This window comes from Nannospalax galili, unplaced genomic scaffold (assembly GCF_000622305.1).
Source record: "Nannospalax galili isolate Female #2095 unplaced genomic scaffold, S.galili_v1.0 scaffold720, whole genome shotgun sequence".
Classification (NCBI taxonomy): Eukaryota; Metazoa; Chordata; class Mammalia; order Rodentia; family Spalacidae; genus Nannospalax; species Nannospalax galili.
In genome coordinates this window covers 1362602-1385212 of record NW_008346927.1, presented here as the reverse complement: position 1 = coordinate 1385212, position 22611 = coordinate 1362602, and the positions used below count along the sequence as shown (strand labels likewise).

At 36.8% G+C, this 22611-nt stretch overlaps 1 protein-coding gene across 10 annotated transcripts in view; it reads right to left on the bottom strand.

Annotated features, from left to right (window-relative positions):
• Window positions 1–18595: 18595 nt before the first annotated feature.
• The window catches only part of Kcnc2 (potassium voltage-gated channel subfamily C member 2), a 224345-nt gene continuing 220329 nt past the window's right edge, over window positions 18596–22611 (bottom strand). For 6 of the 10 annotated variants that reach the window (XM_008843374.2, XM_008843373.3, XM_008843376.3 and 3 more), the window contains one exon: window positions 18596–21366. In XM_008843374.2, coding sequence (XP_008841596.1) covers window positions 21230–21366 — 137 coding nt within the window. In that variant the 3' untranslated portion in view covers window positions 18596–21229. The remainder of the gene's footprint in view (window positions 21367–22611) is intronic. The other 4 variants (XM_008843380.3, XM_008843378.3, XM_008843379.2 and 1 more) reach the window with 3 other exon arrangements.

Genomic DNA, 22611 nt, shown 5'->3' with positions numbered 1-22611 from the left:
CTCTCTGTGTGTGTGTGTGTGTGTGTGTGTGTGTGTGTGTGTGTGTGTGACACCAATTATAGTAGAGGTTGGCCATTTCCCTGGACTCAGGTCCCAATGGGAATCATTTCAAGCTCTGAACTTTACCGGGAGCTCATTCCCATCCAGCCTTTAAATGTAGCTGGGGAAGAATTGGAGACAGGATCTTCTTGCATTGTTTTATAGTTTTGCTACTCGACAAAACCTGATATCGCTCATGTCCCTTTGTCACAGGACAGTGGCAATTGGTACTACTGATTTCTGCTCTCATTTTCAGGGATCTGCCAAGGGTAGAAAAATCATCTCAGTGAAAGCTTTTTCCTCAGCAGACCCTTTATCTGTGGCCTCCTTTGTTGTTAGTTTATCCTGGCAACAAAACGAAAAAGATTTTGTCTGTAAATGTTGTCTGTGCTAGATATAAGACCTAACACTTCCCTCTGCCTCTGTAACATACTTGCCAGTGGATTTTGAGAAAGGAAATGACAGTTGTGGTGAACATATAAACATATGCAAAACCAATGCAAAGAAAATGGTTCTGAAGTTTACATGGCTCTTAACTCTGCTTCTGGAGTTTTTATAAAGAGTTACTGTGCAAACAACTTTAATTATTTAAAAAATGTAGTGTCTTTTAGATATTTTTATTAATGCAATGGCTTTTAAAACAAAACTTTCAAACAATAGAATGCTAACAAAATAAATTAGTATAAAACAAAAAGAAAGGAGATGGCAGACTACGCTTTTCAAAAGATTCCTGCCAAAACAAGGCTTAACTTCTTGTATTCTTCCTCCCTTTTTATCACCTCTCTTCAGTGCATGTTAGATTATGTTAAAGAGGTTTTCAAGTCTATCACTCTGCTTTGAAATTGTTAATTTTTCCAAATTTTCCAGAGAAACAACATCTTTACATGAGCTAGAGCCTAGGTAGGCATTTAAGGTCTTTGCATCACCTGGCAGTTTTTCAGAATTTCTAAATGGTGTTGAGTGTCTTGAAGTGATGATAACAAAGATAATGAACAGGATGATGGTCATAGCATGAAATGATTTACTCGAGGACCCTGAGCTTCTGCTTCTAGGATCATTTTCAAAAAAATACTTATTTTTTTGTGTACATTGAGTGTATGTATGTGCACCATGTTTATGCACAAAGACCAGAAGAAACACTGGATCCCCCACGCAGTTGTAAGTCGCCATTTGGGTGCCAGAAACAGAATCAGCACTCTCCGCAAGAGAAGCAAGAGCCATCTCTCCAGCGCCTACTTTCAGGATCTTAACCTTTACCCTAAGACCAGAGCTGTCATTCTTTAAGCAGAGTCAAGCCTTGGGGTAATGAGTAGTATCTGTTTAACATCTTCCTCTCTGTTTGCAGAGCCCCGATTCAGATTCCTGGCTACTCAGGAATCCCAATGGAGTGCAACGTCCACAGAGAGGTCAGGTCACGATTTGGGCATTCACACACTCAAGATACCTTATTCAAACTTCGTCTCACAGTGCCTAAGATGTGACTTCCTAGCTAATTGCAACTGGGAAGATTTTTTTTAAAAATAGGTAATTGGTTATTTTGCCTGTCCTTTATGAAGACTATTCAGATAATTACCAGCAACGTACAACACTTTAACTCAGGGGAAATGAATTTTATGGTAATGTTCAGCCTTGTGGCAAGGGTAAGGGGGAGAGTTTTTTAATCATGGCATGTGGGAGTGGCAGGTTTCTGGCTTAAGACAAGCTGAATCACACTATGTGGGCAGCTCTACCCACACTGCCCACTGACAGGTTAACATTCTCTGTGAGTAGTCAACATAATGTTACAGGTATTTAGAAACTAAAGACTCAATTACTAAAGACAAACAAGAGTCAATACTTTGTGAACCATTGCAAACATGGGCATATACACACATTGTGTACGTACTTTATTTATAAAAAATCAATATGAAATTTAATTTTATCCAAGACATGATTTAAAGAAATTTTTAGTAACTTGATTTGCTCTGTGCTATGTATTCATATTACAAGAAAAATTAGTTCAAATGGTTTGATCAACTAATGTTATAGTTTTGAAAATTTGATTTTTCTTATCATGGCTTAAAATGCCTCACCTGGTCTTGATCCCAGCTCATCTGTCTTCAGCTCACTCAGCTCCCATCACACCAATCATGTTTTGGCATCTCTGTCCACTTAGATTGAAGTTGTTTACCCTAGATTTATTTCATAGTAAGGCTTTCTTGACCACTCCATATAGCATAGCTCCAATGCAATCAATTCCCTGTCCTTGTCCCATGTTTATCTATCAGTCTGTCTGTCTGTCCATCTATCATCTATCTATCTATCTATCTATCTATCTATCTATCTATCATCTATCTATCTATCATCTATCATCTATCTATCTATCATCTATCTATCTATCTATCATCTGTCATCTATCTATCCCTCTATCATCTGTCTAACATCTATATATCTATCATCTCTCCACCCATCCATCATCTATCATCTATCTATCCCTCTATCATCTATGTATCTATCATCTATCTATTTTTGAAACAGGGTCACATATAGCACAAATGGCCTTGAACTCACTGTGTAGTGGAGGATGACCTTGAAATCTTTTATTCTTTTCCTCTGCTTCCAGAGTGCTAATACTACAGGTCTGTGCCACCACACTTTATTCGATGCTAGGTATTGAACTCAGAGGCTTGTGCATGCTGGTAAAGCACTCTACGAATTGAGTCACATTCCTTCTTAATTTTATGTCTTTTATCATCATCTGACATAGCATTTATTTATTTATTTATGTTTCCTTTCCCAATACAACATAAGTTTCATGTCAGCAAGACTTTTATTTAGTTTGTTAAATTAGTGTGCTAGGAAAATGACTAGTGGTTCAATAATCATTTCTAATGAATAAATCAACACAGACTTTATATATCATTGTGTTATAAGACGAGTCATAATTCTAAAGTAATGCTAAATCAATGGGGATAGGAAACTATGAAAGTGCTTTAACATACATAATATATTATATAAACAAGAATGATATTTTTCTGACTACTAATACTTTGTGGTTATGAACTGCAACCTTGTAAAATATTACATAGAACCAACATGTTTGTTTGTTTGTTTTATTTATTTTCCGTTTTTGCAGTACTATATCTCAAACTCAGGGCTTCACCCATGTTAAGCGAACACTCTACCCCTGAGCTACATCCCATCCTAGAAGCCTACCTTTTTAGACATCTGAACGCTTATCTGAAAAATAGTTACTGATAAAAACATGACAATAAAATCAACACATATCAAAGCACCTATGTGAAAATACATCCATCCTTCTTTACTACAGGTCTTTACAAAAGACCAGTAATTGGTTATGCTTTGCATTTCAGATTTCAGATTGTGGAATGTCATTTTTTAAACAGTATTGGTATTATAAGTTGGGTGGCCAGTACAGTTTTGAATTCCACTCCAGATATCAAGTGCAAGAGGGACCACTTACTCTATTTTTATGGTCAGATTAAATCTATGTTTTGTTTTGCACTTTTTATTTTCTTTTGTTACTGTGGCAAGAAACTCAACCACAATCATTATTAACATTGTTGTCTTGCTTAGTCCCTAGGATTCTAAGCTGATATTACGGTCTTATACAATTCAGAACATGAAGGTTGCCTGGTCTTTTATTCTAAGATGACCGAAGATATGCAAGTATTTCAAGCTGACTTTTTTTCCTGGGGAAAGAACATGCAAAGAGCTACAGAAGCTTTGGGCCACCTCTGTTACCTGCTGTTTTCAACCCTACAATCTTTTGCCTTCCTCGAAACTAAGAAGCTACAAACCCTAAGGTATCAATGTCCCTGCTTCTTTGGAAGCTTACATTAACCATGTGATTCAGTCTGGGTGACCAGTTGTAGAGTACTGCTGTTCATGATGACCACTTCCTCATCCTGCCCAGGAAACAGCAATGAGAGGTTGGAAGTATAAATGCCACATAAAAAACAAAGTAGAAAGCCCAGCATACTGACATTGGCACAACGTGAAACCAGCAAGAGCCTGGGTCCATAACATTACTGAAGAGCTGAAACAATGTTTAAAAAACAAAACAAAACAAAACAAAAAACCTATACCTTAAATATGGAGCCAGAAAAATAAACATCTACTTGTTCAAAATACTGTGTTAGTTTTCCTTCACTATTATGAAGTACCTGTGAAAAGTCAACTTTCATGGAAGAAAGTATATTTTGACTCAGAGTTTCTCAGATTTCAAACCACGGTCACTCGAATCTGCTATTTCTGGATTGTGATAGCAGGAACACACACTGGGATAAAGCTGCTTTCTTCATAGCTGGGAAGCAGAGAGAGAGAAAGAGTCCAGGGACAAAATACACCCTTCAAAGTCGTGCTACCAGTGGTCTATTTGTTCCAACCCTAGTTTCCACAAAGTCCTTCTAGACTATTAAGCTATGAATTTATGAATGGATTAATCCACTACCAAGGTTATAGCTCTCATTATCTGATCACCTCCCAGGGGTACCACCTCTGGATATTGTTTCAGAATCTTAAACACAGGAACTTTCAAGGGATGTGTAATATGAAAACCATAGCAAGTGTTTCACAATTTTATGTCATCTAGCTGAATACATCTCTAATAGAAAAATCATCCCAGTAAAGAGGACCTTTGTGTAATATGGTAGCTCTGGTTCCTAGAATTCTACCTCAATAGGAATATCCTTCAGTCATTTCCATACTTAGATCTGTTCCTGGGCTATCATAATTATCAGTATAGCTGCCTGTTGTATTAATTCATTTTCACTGTTGGAACAAAACGCCTCAGTCAGATGAGGTATTGTGCATACAAAGGAAATAAATTTCTCACAGTTCTGAACACTTGGGTTTCCAAGATCAAGGTCTTAACTTTCATAGTTGATGCCTTGAAATGGTATCCTCACATGACAGAGCAGAGCAGTCAGTTCTCTATAGCTTTTCATGAAATGTCATTTGTAAGGGATTTGCACTCATGATTTAATCAGCTTTGAAAGCCATTCCCTCCTAATACCATCACATCAGTGATTCAAGAATTTGGAGGTGGGCAAACATTCACACCACTGGCTCTGTTATTCCTGTAGTCACCCTCTCCCCAAAAGTTCCTGTCTTAAGAAATTGGGCTCATCCCCAGAGAAGGTGGATCTGGTTTCTCTACTTCAAGTACTTTGTTTGCCTTTGTTCCCTTTAGAAACATCAAACAAATTTACTGAAAATTGTCTTTAGACCTTAAATTGGGATCCTTCTTCAGGATTAGATAGAGGAGAGAACAGGATAAGGAAGAGAAAACAGATGGTAATACTTGGTAAACAGATGGCAAAATACTTGATGCATTTTATGTCAACTTGCCAAGTTACATTATTATAACCTGTCCTCTCTGAGATTATGTATTTAATTGTCAATCAAAAGATCAATTTTAAATTCTGAGGTCTGTCTCAGCTATTATCAGTCATCTGAATGATAAACATGCTTAATGAATTTGTGATTGAGATAGAAAAGAACAAATTCCTGCATTTCAAATGTTCAGCTGTACTTCAAAATGATGATCATAGACAAAACTGAAATTTAGTTTGAAAACAGATTTTATCAGAGAATTAAAAGGAAAGAGATTTCTCATTTCAGTTCTGTGCCAACCATTTGAATTCTCTCTCAATTCAGAAGCTCTATATTATTTCCCTGTAGAGTGAAAAGTGAAGAAACCTTTTCCTTTGCTCAGAAATATGTGAAACATATTTGTAAAAATATTATAAATACTGCTTCATTTACTTCTTGCTAAAGAAATGTTACTAAATTCAACTGCCAGTTGTCACGATTGACTGCAACCTCCATTTACTCCACATTTCCATCTCCCCGTACTCTTGGTTTTCTTCCCAACTCTTTATTCGTTCTCAATTTCAGTGGCTGCCTTCAATAGTCCCTTCTTACCTATAATGCAGAAGTGGCCCAGAATCAGTGCTCACACTTCTTCTCTTTCATATCCACAGCCACCATGCTTGACAATCTCCCCCATTTGAGTGGCTTTGAAGGTGTTCATTGTGCTCACAATACCAGAATGTGTGTTTCCAAGCCTATACCTGTTAGCTAATCTGCAGGCTGGTATATGCCATCTTATGCCTGAAACCTCCATCTGGGTGTTTAATGGGTGATTTTTTTATTCTTAAGGAATTTGACAATCTTATCAAATCTTTAAATTATCAAGTTGATTTGGCTGATTTCTATTCACTGCTGTAAAATGTAATTATTCTTATCTCTGGAGACTTACTCTACGAGCAACAAAAATTAATTGAGAGTATATTCATATTGAAAAACAGGACAAATTTGAAAGAAAATTTGTGAGTTTTTTGTTTTTGTTTTTTTGTTTGTTTTTATTTTTCTCTTTTTCTTTTTGGTATTTTTGAGATAGGGTCTCCCTGTAGCCCCAGCTGGCCTGGAACTAACCATGTAGACCAGACTGGCCTCGAACTCACAGAGATCTGCCTGCCTCTGCCTCCCAAGTGCTGGGACTAAAGGCGTGCACCACATGCCTGTCTTGAAAAGTTGTTATTTTAAAAAGCAACTAGAAATGGTTTAAAAGACACTTGCTGAAATTTTGCTTCTAATATGCACTATAAATGAAATAAATTCCAAAGAAAAATTAAAAGTTTCTGAAATAGGATAATTATTTGCAGGGACTAGAGAGATGGCTCAGTGGTTAAGAGTACTGGCTCCTCTCGCAAAAGACCCAGGTTTGGCTCCCAGCACACACATGGCAGCTAATACCATCCATAGCACCAATTCCAGGGGATCTGACATCTTCTTCTGACAGCCACAGGCACTGCATGAAATATATGCAGGCAATACACTCAGACACATAAATTAAAATAAAAATAATAAAATTTTTTCAAAATTCTTTTTAAAAAAATCAGTAACATAATAATTATGATCATATAATTTTACATTTGGTGAACAGAACTGCTGTACACAGTAGTCACTAAATAAATTACTTGTTTTATCTCATTCAGAATACATGATGAAACCTAGATAAAAATATTACTAGTTTCACCAGTATACTAGCTTTAAAAAAAATCTTTAGGGTTTAAATTGCTTTCCTGAAGTCATATAGCTAGTAAAGATATGAACAAGACTCCAACTTAAATTTACTATGACTCTAAAACCCATTTCTTTGCCATAGTGAAGCAGGCTTATCTATGAAGCATAGGAAGAACTGATTACCTGAGTTAGCTAGGAGAAGAGGCTCCAGGGGAGAGCAGAAATGTGAATTTTGGGCCCTAGGAATGAATGGTGGCATTGCTGTTGAAAACTGTTAAGCAATATCCCTCAACTGATGACTGGATAATAAAAATGTGGTGCATTTACACAATGTAGTTCTTGTCACTGGAAAAGAAAAACAAAATCATGAAATTTGCATGTAAATGTATAGTACTAGAAATTGTTATACTAAGTGAAGTAGCACAGACTCAGAAAAATAAGCAACATATGTTTTCTCTCATTTGTATATGTTAGCTGCAAATCCTTAGATATGAATATATATCCTGATGTAACCTCAGGAGCCAGGAAAATGGAAATGAACCATGGAGGTAAAGGGATAGAAGGAACTCCAGAGAGGGACTAGTAAAAGGCAGGTATTATCAGGGGCCAAATGGGTAAAATGGGTATATATTAACCAGAGAGGGAGGAGGGAGGTTAGACAGGGAGAGAGAAAGAAGAGAGATTAGTAAAGCTTAGGTGGCATAAAAAGCCAAAGGGAAATGTATTAACTCAAAATGCCCCTGAAAAATACACATACAATATCATAGCATGAGTGTATGGGTATACCTGAAGGCTATATAACAAAGAACACAGTGCCAGACAGGAGAACCCTCCCTTCAAGTTGTTGGTCAGGGTAGTCCAAAAGACTCCCAAAATAACAGAGGCTAATGCCACAGCCCTTGATTACTTCCAAGAACTTGAAGGCAAGACCCTATTGCTGAGTTGAACTTTTATTTGTTTTTGTAGGAACCCAAGTCTGTCACTCTTTTGCTCTTGTAGTAAATGAGACCCAAATTTTGTGTAAGCATATTTTACAGAAAGAAAAAAAGGATATATTTAGAATCAGTTTACTTTGAAAACATGTAAAATGAAATGTAAAGACAGTTAACATTGCTAATATGAATAAGCCATCTCAAAAGGGAATAAATCAAAACATCGGACAACTGATGAAAGGTTTCAGGAAAGACTTTCAATTTATGCTTAAAATCCTTCCCATGTGCTAATGTTTTTACCTGTTTCATGTCACTTTTCACTACTTCTAAAGTAAAAGTGAAATTTTAAATAATGCCAAAGTATTTTAACCATTTCAATACCATAAAACCTTTTTTGACTTACAGAAAAGACAAAAATAAGTTTTTCAGAATTAATGGAGATTTAAAATGAGTTTCTCACAAATAAGTTGTTTGACATGCAAGGAGTTATCTAATTTTCTTTATTATAAGAAATTCATTGAAAATTGAAGATATCAGTTCTGCGGAGTTTGAATACATGGCACACTATTAACAGTATTTCCTCAAATATGGACTCATACTGAATAACTGTGAAAAATATAATTTCCTAATGAAGACACTTGGTACATCAGAGCACAATTATGTTATCTATGTGTAGTAAGTAGGAGCTTTGATTTCCAAAGACTGTAATACATATGTTAAATTTCTATATTTTGAATCTAAACACCACTAATGAATCATCTTTGCCAAGATACATGTTAATGATATGGCATTTTGTCACACACAAACAAGTACTCAAAGCAAAAGAATATTTTCTTCAATATATAATACAGCTAAGAAAGTTCTCATGGGGATTGGAGAGATAGCTCAGTAGTTGAGAGCACTGATTGTTCTTGTAGAAAATCTGGATTTGACTTCCAACACCCACATGACAGCTAATAATCATCTGTCACTCCAGTTCTGGGGGATCTGATGCCCTCTTCCATCTTCCCTTGGACTGCATGGGTACACTTACATTCATGTAGGTATAACACCCTTAAACATAATATAAAAATAAATTTTTAAAATTTTGTTGAATTTTTAAAATTGTTATGATAAAATTAATTTTACTAACTACTAATAGCATATATTGATATAATTAATTTTTAGTATGATAATGGAAATTTTCATATTCTTTTAAATGATTCCATTCTTAGAATAATTTTCAGGGAAAAATACTTGTATAGAAATTAAACAAAGTAACATACAAAAAGTGTCCCAGCACTCAGGAGGAGAGACAGACAGATCTTTGTGAGATCAAGACCAGCCTGTTCTACATGGTGAGTTCCAGGCCAGCTGGAGCAACAGGGAGACCCTATCTCAAAAAACAAACAAACAAAAATCAATGATTTATAATTTATAAAACAAACAAGAATATCATGAATGCCTTAGGTGTATGGATAAGCATCAAACACCAACTCAATGGGATCTTACGCTTCCTTTTCAAATTCTAATTGCTAAGATAATGTATTTATGTGTTCAAACATTTTGAGAAAAATGCTATCATATTGTATATAATGTCAAGTATCTATCTTCCATTGTAGCCATGCTAAATAAAGGAAAAACCTGTCTTGTTCATTTGGAGTTTTGGTTTATTAATAATATCCATGCATATCACTTATTTTTGAAAGGATTGAGTGTAGATATCTTCATTTTCAAAAGACACAAACAATATTCTAGTGTAGCACCATGCAGAGAAACCAACTGAGCAGATGAAGGTTTTCAATGGTAAAAATTAATAATTCACAATGATTCTTGGGCCTTGGGAGCAAGGATTTTGACATAAGTGTCTTATTCAGGGACAAGCACTTTTCAGTCTCTTATTCTCTATACAAAGACTATTGGAAGGGGAGAGTCAGTCTCATTTAAGAGTAAGATTCTTCTTTCCCTTTACCTGCCTGGTTCCTTTTCCTGAGAGAGAAGAGTAGTAGGCAATAGGTGTTGCTAAGAGATAAATGGATAAAATGGAGGTATTTAGGGGCTGGAAAGATGGCTCAGTGGTTAAGAATACTGTTCTTGCAGAAGACCTGGGCTCAAATCCCAGAACCTACATGGCAGCTAACAACTCTCTGTAACTCCAGTTCCAGGGGATCCGACAGCCTCTTCGGTCCTCCTTGGGCATTGCACGACATGGGTGTACTTACCTACATGTAGGCATAACATTCATACACATAAAATAATAAATAAAATATTTTTTAAATGGGGGTATTTAAATGGGAGGGGAAGGGGGAGTTATAGAAAGAACTTTGAGGAAAACGGGAAAGAAGGAGCTCAAGAGAGGTGGGACCATAGGAGTCTGGTAGTATCAAGGGATAAATGAGGGAAAGGGAACACTTTAAATGGGGAGGTCATGGTGGAAAGGTTAGACAAGGAGAGAGAGGGGATAGATAAATAATGCTTAGCTACTATTTTAAAAAAATCCAGAGGAAATCACACTAGTCCAAAAACCTAATGACAAATTACACGTACAATGTCTCTAAATGAGTCCATGCATATAGCTGAAGACTACATAACAAGAAAACCTGCCATACAGGAGAAACCTTCTTTTGAGTTGTTGCCTGGATGGTCCAAGAAGTTCCCCAAATTACATAGGCTATTGCCATAGCTCTTGACTGTCTTTCAGGACTTGAAGGTGAGACCCTACTGCTGAAGACAAAAAATACTTTAGACATAGGATTTAAAGCAATGGAGCTGGAACTGACCTGGAAGCCACTTTCCCTGAAGGCTAGCTATAATAGCTTTGGAAAGCACTATGCAAGGTGCTAAGGGAGAACATCAATGATAGTCCAATACCAGCACAGTATACAACATTGGTGCAGTAGTGACACTTTTATCTTGGGAGCAATCAACAGATACCTAATGGGACAAAAAGCCCTCTCAATGGGAGGAAACTCAAGGGTGGCATTGTAAACCTAGCCAAATACACATGACTGGAAAGGTGATAGATCTTAGAGAAAACCCTCAAACTGTCATATCCCTAGACTAATGTAATTTCTTACTATGTATCCTTATATTTACAGACAAATATCCCGGTCACCACTAATCAAAGAAGCTTCTTTTGCACCAGACAGAGACTACTACAGAGTACTAAACTGGTCACACAGAGATGTTGTCTGTGAATTGTCCAAGTCTAAATGGCACATCTACAATGTAACCTCTACATCTAAGGCTCATGGAACACAGAACAAGGCATAAATAAGACAATAACTAATATTTCAGTTTTCATTAATGAAGCTCCCTCATGCAACAGAGGGCCAGGAACAAAAAGATCACAAATGGACAAAGTGTAGAGATTGCTGGTCCTTGGACAGGACTCCTATATTAAATTTCACCCATACAGGGATCAGGGACCATTTCAGAAGAGGGGATGGAAAGATTTTAAGAGCCAGGGGGGAGGTGCATGACCATATGGAAATAGAGTCTTGTAAGCTCCTACCATCCTGCTCATATAAACCTATAGCAATGGTGTCAGCATGCACAGGACCCATGCAAACTCAAATAGATGAAAATCCAGTATAGAACTGGGGAAAAGATCAGCTGACCCCAATCTTAGCTGAAGAGGTATTGGCAATTGACTACTGCTGGGTAAGGAAGAGCTGATCTTCCTAAAGTGAGAGACGCTGGATAGGCGGACTAGACCTCAGTAGATGAACTTGCACTGAGGGGCTTCTGGGGACACTAACTTGACACAATAGGTCTTAAGACAAATGGCAGAATGTATGCATTCCAGTGGAGGTGTCTATGGAAGGGTGCCAGTGGGGAAAGGGGTATAAAGATGATTAAGATTGATTGAGATATTCTGTATGAAATACACAAAAACTCAATAAAAAAAGAAAAAAAAGAATTTTTTAAATTAAAAAAAGGAGTGAGATTCTGTATGTTAAACAGGCTCTTGTATAAACTCACAGTAAAGGGCATTTGAGGACATAAATTTAATGTTATAGGCCTTAATTAGGCCTATAGGGATTAATTTTTATTATATATATACACAGTATATATATACATATATATTCAACTGTTTAAACATGATATATATGCAAAAACTGAGCTCAGGCTACAAAAGTAGAAGGTGGCCAGACTCAAAGATGACCTGAGTGATTAAGATGCATTGACCCACAGACATGTAAGTATATATTCAATAAAACAAAACAAGATAGTAACAAAAGGAAAAGAGGCAAAGAGAATAGAAAAACATGTTCCATGGAATGGCAAATTATATAGTTATAGGTCTTTCCTTCTTCTTCATATAATGCAAATTTACTTTGATTTAAAAAGACTATATTTAAAAATATATGGGTGTATTGCCCACATGTATGGGAGTGCACCCATGTTGTGCAATGCCGCTGAGGTCAGGAGAGGGCTTCAGATTCCCCTGGAACTGGAGGTAAGGACAGTTCATAGCCGCCATGTGGGTACTAGGAATCGAACCTGGGTCCTCTGCAAGAGCAGTCAGTGCTCTCAACCGCTAAGCCATCTCTCCAGCCCCCTAAAAAGACTATTTTTAAAGAGAAAGAATCTACTAGTGGTTAATAATCTAATGTATTTACAGCTTTGGCTCAAGTGACATATTTGAAAGTTAAATCCTGTGTTGTGCATGACTCCTACTAGAGAAAAGTAGAGAGGGCTAGCTATAGTTTTGCTTACTTCATAGGAGAACAATTTTTACAATTACTTTTGTGGATGGAGAGGCCAATCAGGGCATAATGCTTGCCTAGCATGAGTGAATCGCTGGGTTCAATCTCTGGCAGCACACAGCCACCCAAAACGGTATAAACTAAACATCCTCATGACAGACAAGCCCACAGTTCATAGCTACCCCAATAAACTGAAAACATATGCTCACATAAAAGCTGCATAAAGATGCAATAACATCTTTATTTGTAATTGCCAAAAGCTAGAATCAAATGATTCTGGAAGAAACAAAATGGCACTACTTACCAATTAAAGCAGGGGTTTGTTGAGGTCAGGCAATCAATAGTTTTAGCACAAGTCCATCCTCCAGTGGCCTAGGGGATTCTTTATCTGATCATGTGGCTATGTTTCCAAATTCTGAATGCATAATTGAGATAAATATATTTAGCAGCTCTCTGAATACCTATATTCATTTTCTGACTTATAGAATGGGGACTATCATGGTGGGAAATGTCAAGTGGAAGCCACTAGAACTGTTAGTAAAACCAAAAGCTATACTTCGTTTCTGAAGGGTTTGCACTGGCTAGCACAGGAGTTCTCTAATAAGAACACAGAACCATTTCAAATAGTTTCCAGTTATTTAGCATATTTCACCCTATTCAGAAGAGAAATGGGTCTTGGAAAAGTATAATACATTCTTATAAACTTAATCAGTTAGACCTTATAATTGTGGGTACTCTATAGTTTATTTTTTGAAGGGAACTGAGCAAATTAACACAACTTCTACTATTCAGCTATTAGCTGACAAATGTCCATCAATCTTATTCTCATTAAGAGCAGTTTGATTTAAACTCTCAAGGCCAACAGTATACCTTCACCTGTGGAGTATATCAGCTCCCTACACTAATACCATCACTTTACTTGTAGGAAACTTACTCATCTTTCTCTTCTATTAGATATCATTCTGGTCTATAAGATCAGTAGCATTATTCAGAGTGGATCCAGTGAGCAAGATGTAGAAAACACTCTGGACTCACTGGTAAGGCACTTAGATGTCAGCAAATGGGAAAAATATCCAACCAAACTTTAGTCTATCTCAGTGAAATTTCTAAAGGTGCAGTGGCATGGAGTATATCAAGATATTCCTTTGAAGGTAAAAGATAACTTGTTGAATCTGACCCCTTCACGTGAATGAAGCACAGCATTTAATGGACCTCTTTGGATTTTAGAGGTATATCCTATAACTGATATGAATGTATTATGCCTGCTCATTTGCTACATAATTCCCAAACCTGCTACTCTTGAGTGATACCAGTAAAAAGTAAAAGACAAAGCTTTACAACAGTTCTAGGTTGCTTTGCCAGCTGCAACACCACTTGGATTATATAATCCAATAGATCCAAATTTACTGCAGTTATCAGTGGAGTTGAGGATGACTTGTTCGGAGCCTAGCCAAAACTGACAGATAAATTATAGCATGAGTCCTTGGGGTTTGGGAGCAAAGTATGTTCTATATTCTATAGGTAAGTATTCTTCTTTTAAGAGGAAGCTCTTGGCCTGATTTGCATCATAGCAAAAACTGAGCACTTGTTTATGATGGCTAGTCTTCATTGTCAATGTGATCAGGCTTGAAATAACCTAGGAGATATACCTTTGGCTATGTCTTTGAGAGAATTTCAAGATTCTCTGAGGAAGAAGACTCACCCTGAATGTGGTGAGTTACTTGTAATGTCAGCAAATGGGAAAACTCTCCAACAAAACTTCTGTCTATCCCAGTGAAGCTGGTCCCCAGGTTGAATAAAAAAGTATGTTGAGAAAGATGGCAACTTCATCATTTACCTCTTTCTGACTCCTGACTGACTCCTGACTGTGTATGCAGTGTGAAAAGCAACCTTAGACTCCTTTGTTTCCTACCATGAGGGACTACATCCTCTCAAATCGTGAGATAAAATAAACCTTTTCTTCCTTACATTATTTTTATAGGACATTTTGTCATAGCAACAAGTAAAACAATGAATACAACCACCAAGGCATCACGCACTCTCATGTGTCTTTGTGAATCGAGTGCTGACACGAAGTCATTAATTTGGAATGTACAGTACTTACTGAATTATCAAGTGAAGGTGGTATATAAATTATCGGTCACAACCATCCCTCAAGGCCAAATACTATATATAGTAGGACAAATGTCTGTGGCCTGATGTACTACTTATCTCCTAGCCTGTACTTACAGTCCTAGGAGAAATTCTCTACTATTAGTTGTCAAGTTAACAGAAGACTCTGACATGATTTGTCCATGAACTCATGTTCACAGAATTCACTGGTTGTAGCATGATCAACATCATCCAAAAAGAGCTGCCAAGTGATCAGTGTGGGTGACATTTTAGTTACTCATTTATAGCATCAGCACAGTGGTAACAAGTTTCAGGCCTGGAGCAAAGTCTTTCAGAAAGCTCTATTTCTTCTGAGACTCCCAGAAGCCTGATTCATAGATCCAGGAGTCAAAGGGAAAACACATGGGTAGTAACACTCACTCAGACTCCCAGTGTGACTGGTTCTCACTATCAAGGGGAAGTTATCTGGAACACATCCCTTAGGTCTTATTATTATTATCTCTGATATCTAACATTAATGGAAAATACAACCGCCCAGTCCTGCAGGACTACAAATGGCCCAACTCCTTAAGGAATGAAGGTATGTGCCATCCTGTAAGGAAGCACAACAACCTTGAAGAAGGCAAAAAGGACACAGAGTGAGTAGTGAAGGGCAGTTATGAAGCCCATTGCTGATTACATAATTAGTCCTGACACTTTCCACCTTATTTTGATGCATGTTTGTATGTGTATGTAAATTTTACACCCTTGTTATACATACGTAATGACTTTATTCAACAGTATCTAAATATCATTAATTATATAATACAGTATTCAAATGTTAATTTTATATCACAATATTCAAGTTGTTAGATATTATAGATAAAAGTAATCACCACTCATGGATTTTACTACCTCATCTGGTTCAGTATAGTTTCAAATGAAAGTAGAGTATTTGTACTCAGCTCAATAGATATCTGCAGGGTATCTGTGAAGGACTGGGTCAAGAAAACCACCTCCCAGAGACAAAATCTACAGATGCTCCAGTTTCTTAGCTCAAAAGACATAGAATTGGCACTAGTCAAGCACATCTTCCCCTATACTTTAAATCATTTATAGATTGCTTAAGTAGCTAATATAATGCAAATGCACTGTAAATAGTGGTTATACTATACTATTTAGTGAATAACTGTAAGAAGAAGAAGAAAAAAACGTGTACGATCGTTTTTTTTTCCTTAACACTTCCTATCCATGGTTGGTTGAATTTCCAGATGTGGAAGCAAGAGGGAATACAAGAATCAGCTACACTATGTTACTCAGAGTTATGATCTTGTTATTATCCTTATTTGAAGGTTAAGTATGTCTTAAGGATATACTTTTGGGTTAAGTGATGAGTTATACTTCTTGGGTTTGTTTTGTTGATGTTGTTCCTTTGTTTTGTTTCTCAGTCTTGAGGCTCAAACCTAGGGCCTTGTGCATGCCAGGTAAGTGCTTGGCAGCACTGCTGTACTCCCAGGCCAATGGGCAGGCTTTTAATTCTAAATTTCATGTGTCATTTTCACTAGACCAGAAATCTGGCTAAACATTATTTCTGGATGTGTCTCTGGTGATATTTATGGAAGAGATTAACATTTGAATCAGTAGGCTGAGTAGAGCAGATTGCCCTCCCCAATGTGGGTGGGCATAATTCAATCTGTTGAGTGCCTGAATGGAACAAAAGTGGAGGAAGGGAGTGTTTGCTCTTCTAACTGAGTGTCTGAGCTGCCATGTCAGGCTCTCTTGAACCTGGACTTGGATTTATATCACAAGCACTTGCTACTAACTCTGAGACCCTTAGAATGGGTTGGAATTACGTCATTAGTTCTCCAATTCTCAGGCCTCTTGACTTAGACTAGAACTTAAACTGAGTTCTCCTTTTTCAGGTCTTCTGATTCACAGTGGAAATATACCACCACCTCCAGCTTGCAAATACCAGACTGATTTCTGAAACTCCATGTTTCCCTGAGCCAATTTCCTAATATAAATCTCTTCATATATATAAGTATCTTGTTGGTTCTGTTTCTCCCCAAACCACTGACTAATGCAATCTCCTCCAGTAAGTGAATAAATTGTGGTACATCCAAATAATGGAGTATTATTCAGTACTAAAAAGAAATAAGTTACCAAGCCATGAAAAGATAAAGAGGAGGTAATCATGTGTGTTAATAAGTGAAGAAGTGAAGAAGCCAATCTTAAAAGCTGTGTGAGGACCATGACATGGTCCTATATGATATTGTAATGCTTCATGCACACCACTCTGTATTTCTCCTACCCATAGAATGTACACCACCTACTATGGACTGTAGTGTAAACCATGATCTTCTGTGATAATGTCACTGTTCTGTCATCAATTCTTGACTTATATTTTTATTATTTTTGTGTACATGCACACGTGTGCACACAATGTGTGCCAAGGCACATGCATAGGGATCAGAGGATAGCTACTGGGAATCAGTTCTCTCCTCCATATGAGTCCCAGGGCTGAAACTCGGGCTGTGTCTTGGCAGCAAGCATTTTTGCCTTCTACTCATGATTACTTAATCCTTTTTTAAAAAATAAAATTTTATGGCAATTACTATTTAAATATATTCTTTCTTTCTCCTTCTTACATAGCTTTCCTTCTCACAGTAAATCTTTCATCCTGACATCATTTGTTAATAACATTTTACAAGCAATTTTATTTTGAAAACTCTCTTTTCTAATCTCAGCTTCATAACAGTCTCTTAATCAGAAATGAACAATGTTAGAGACTGAAAACAGTGTACTGATACATAATAAGAAAGTGTTGGATTTGCCAACATTTTTTCCTGCTTCTATACTTTTTCTCTGATCATACATGTATTTTTCTCTTATCATAGGATGATGTCATAGAATATTGTGGGATAAGTTTATCTGTATCCCTATAGTGCAAATGCAATGCCAGCTGCGACTGTCATGTGCGAGAAACAGAGATTCATTACCCAAAGTTGAGATTTAATGGGGCATTTATACCAAGAAGCTCAGTAAATATTGTGAGGACAAATGTCTGTGAGAAAAGTGTTCATGAAAAGTCATGCCTGTCAGGACCTTAACTTTACTACAAATAAAATGAAAACAGAAACCTTTGCCTCCAGATCTGTGGCCAATTAGAAAATATAAGTATAATTTTATATTAATCATAAAATGGGCCATAAATATGGACTATCATAGTAATTAATAATTCTATAATATCTGAATTATAAGAAAAATTTATATAGAGCAAATAAGAAAACATGAAAAAGAGGAAAACACTGGCTATGTTTCTAAGATTTAAACGAAAGTAAGCGTTTATGTATTTTAAAAGCCTTTCATTCCTAAATTCTTTGTAATGTATGGGTGTCTGGTGTGGCACCACAGAGCATAACAACAGTAAAACCTGTCTGAAACAGTAACACAAAGAAAGGAGACAAAAATATGAATAATTTAATCATCTAGGATTCAAGTTGATCCCCAGTTTATTTGCCTTTTATTTTTCATCAGTTAGTAACATGTCCATCGGTTTATCACCAAGGTTAGGCATGCACCTTGAGATGGTCACAAAAGGTACACGATACAAGGGTTTGTAATTAAGTTACATAGTATATTCAGAATCCCAGGGGAACTAATCAATTCTGGAAATATTGATTAAGCAAGATGAAAAACTCTTAACTTTTTCAACTACAGCAGTGTTAAAGACAAGTACACATTTCATTAGCCACAAAGCTCACAAAAAGTAATTGATTAAAGAATATCTCTCTTATGCAAAATAGACATTTTAGGATATAATTTGATAATACTCTACTATATACTGACATTATTTCTTGATAATTTAATAAAAAAATATTCTCATTGCCAGAACTTTATATTTTTAGTATTTATTATTGAGGTAACAATGACAAAAGACTTAAACTATAAGTTCTGTTGGTGAGTTTAAGTTACAGTTTTCCAGAGCTAAACAACTATGTGACTAAAAATGGGTTAGTTTTGATAAGCAGACACTAAAAATTTACAACATAATTGACAAGTTGATAAGTTGTTTGCAGAAGGATGGTACAGTCAATGTTCGTGGATCCAATGAACAAAGCACAAATGAGAAAAAGTAAAACAGACCTATGCTACATCAGTATCGCTGTCTTGTGAAATTCACAGCAAAATACATGACAAGCCCATGAGGAGTCATTCAAAGAATCATGGACCTTACTTGAAGCTTCAGAGATGTTGGTCATGATTTTGGCTTCCTGTGCTATGAGATTGCCAGAAGGTTTGACCCATGCACATGTGTTGGCATTGACAGTTGTTTCAGGGACCCTGGTCAATCTACAAGCAGAACACTCATGTCGAGCACCAAATAGTTCCAGCCACAGATCCGTTCTAATCTTTAAATGCCTCATGAAGATGCAGAATCGATTCCAAGTACAAACTGGTCACATCAGGGCACATTCAGTAGCAGAAGTTGTTTCCAGTACAATCCTTGGTATGGCTAAATTCCACTGCCCCTTTTACAGCAGTCAAAAATCCATGATAAATTCTGTACAACACTGCAGTCAATAACAGCAGCACCAGACAGCACATTAATTCTTTTACTATAAATCTCTGAGTAATTATAACATTTTATGAGTGATGTTATCAAAAGGATCGCTGTATCTCTAAATCTCAGATATTTATGTCTGGGTAAATGCATTGCTTAGATCTCTGACATGCAGCTCATGCGCTGGGACTTAGGAATGGAGACTAACACGTCTTTAGCCAATAATAAATTTGACAATTGTCTTCCTATCAAAAATAAACATGAGAACTGGGAATTCAACAATCTCAAGAATCCTAAGTGCATCGAAATTATTATCTATGCCACAATTCATATTATGGTGCTTTCTTCCCCCACATGCCCAAAATACCAGATACACTATTGCTATGGTATTTGGCAGAGATGTGCAATCAGACTATCTTCCCCCTCAGGCTGAATATGACTCCCTAGGGATTTTTGCTGGAACGTAGTGATGAATTCTGGTTGCTATGTTGTAGGAACTGACACTGCAGTAGGCAACCAAACACAATGGTGAAATTGCTGCTTCAATCCTGTTCATCAAAAAGATTCACAGTGCCGATTAATTTAGATAGTCTTCAGGGCATCATTAATGTATATACAAAGCAGAGAGGCTGCTCCAAATAGCAAAGAAGACAGGGGGTAGGAGTGAGGGAGATCCAGGACTAAACTCTCACATGTCTAGCAAAGCATATCTATGCTTCATGGAGACAGATGGTATATACAGTTAAGACAGGGAGCTAAGACAGACAGATGAAAACAGCATACTGAACAAAGCACCTGATTAAACACAGCCTGGAAACCTGGTTAGTCCTTTGATGCAACTTTTAAGGCTAGTCAAAACAACCCTCCTGTGAACAACAGTGACCTTTGATGGTCACACAAAAACTAATAAAAAGAAAAGGGTAAAAAAGACACAGGAGCTTCGGGTAATATTTGTCACTCTGCCTCTGAAATGATGACAAATTCTAAAATTAAGACAAATGGCTCTAGTACCAAGCAGTAATTCCTGGCTAAACAGTGCAAGCCTGGCTAACAGTTACCTTTCTCTCATGTTTTGTGCCTTCCCCAAGTCATTAAGTAAGAGATCTGGCCTTGGCTTGCGTGTAACCAGTAATGACAACCTCTTTGCAGTTATCTGTGTGTACAAACAACCAAAGACATTCAGAACACCAATAAAACAATTTTTTGAAGAAAAGTAAATTAATCAAGAAATTAAGATACTTAAAACAAATATTTCTATCAAAGAATGGGGGTGTTGGGGAAATATCAAGGAGAAATGCATCCTCCCTGCCCCACAATTCAACATACAGAACAGTCAACCAGTGTGTTCACATCGGCAGGATGGTTAGATGCAAGGACACATTCCTGAGCCATCCATAGTCCTCAGACTCTGTAAAATTTTGTTCAGGTGATACAGACAAGATGGTCCATGTAAATGAGCTGACTGAAGTCATGTTGTGTGCAATCTAGTTAAGATCCCGGACATCTTCTGAATGGTTTAGAGTCACAAGAAGTAAAATTCCAATGAAGTAGTTGGCATTTAGAAGCACATTGTTTAAATATATCTCCCTGAAGACATGGTAGTGTACTAGTGTACTGGCCAATATCTGATACTATTGGTGTTTTATTGCGAAAGGAAATCAGGGCAATTCATATGGAGAAGTAGCACTACTTTAGAGAATCTTTAAAGCCAGGATAAGATCTGTTAGCTACTCAGGTAGCATTTCTGACTTCAAATAGTAGTTTCATGCAGGACTTACACTGTATTAACGGAGCCTGGAGGAACGCTACATGTAATTGTTTCCACGACAGGTTAAACAGTACTTGGACTGATATAATTTAGCCGATTGATGCAGTTTGGTTTACAAGATAGATGGGATGGGAGATCGAGAGCGCCTCAGAGGACAAGGAGAGTTGTAGGGTGATGTTACTGGAGAGACCCTCAGAGCATTACCTGCCATGCTCGCTATGTTGTTTAAGCTTCGGGATTTTTCATATCCTTTTATGAAAAAATGCACAGACATCAGTTGAATTCAACCAGAAAATAGACACAGACAAACAATACCATGCAGGATAATCAAAAGTGCCATTTTTGAGCTCAAAGAATTTGCTTGCAAAGAATTCAATATTGAGACAATTCATACATCTAAAACCTGAAAACTCACTATAGTTGTCATTCTGAAAAGATCAAACCAGCTATTACAAATTACAACTGCAATGCTTTAAAATACATTGCCTCACAGATTATAGTTAGTATTGATACAGTTTTGGCACAGAGACTGCTATAAATTTTAAAAATCAGGCAAAGCAACTTAAGTAAGATATGGACTTAACATTGTTAAATTTCAGAATGTTTCTGAAAATTAAAAATATATTCACTATTTTTCTCTTTTAATTTTCAGCATTAATAACTAGCAGAGCATGCTTAACTTTAAGCGTACAATTGTTTTCAGCATGTGTAGTCTAACTGTAGAGGATTAAAAGGATGATTCTTATAATAATGACATTTTAAGTCATTATTCAAGAGATACAGGATGGAAGGCACATTTTCAGTCACTTAGGTAACAAAATAAAATTAAATAAAGAGGAAGCAAATGAAATGGAAACTGAGTAATAATTTTTGTGCAATAAATTTGAATTTTATTTTGAATTTATTTTCAGATGACTTCATCTCTTTTTCCCACCTTCCAGGAAATGAGGGAAAACAATTTTATACAAAATTTGAAAACTATTTTTGGCCATCGCCATGGACTTAGAGAATGAAACAACTTCTCCAAACTTGAGTCCAGTGGTTTTCCTTAATCACTCAGGCAATACCCCACCAACATCACCTTAGTGGGATTTGCATTATGTAGCATTGTTAGTACAATGTATTAGAGGCGTTTGAATGGGTTGGGGAGTTCCTAGGATGAAGTGTGAGGTGAAAAGGAAGGCAGGACACTGACTACAAATGGAGTCCTATCACACAGCTCCGGAAAGTTATGCTTTGGCAGCTTCAATGAACAGTTACAGGGCAGGAAAGGCAACTTTCTGAAAGGTAACCCACATCAGGGAAATGCATACAACTCCAAGGAACTTCTTGTCTCTTGTCTCCTTTAGACTGTGCAGCATATTCAATGGGCTCTAATTACTATGCTTGCTGGTTAGAGGACAAAAAGAGAATAACAGTCCTTTGTAACTGCTCCTTTTGCTGGAACAGAAGTTATCTATTTGTTTATTTGACTTAGGAGAGGCCAAGACAGAT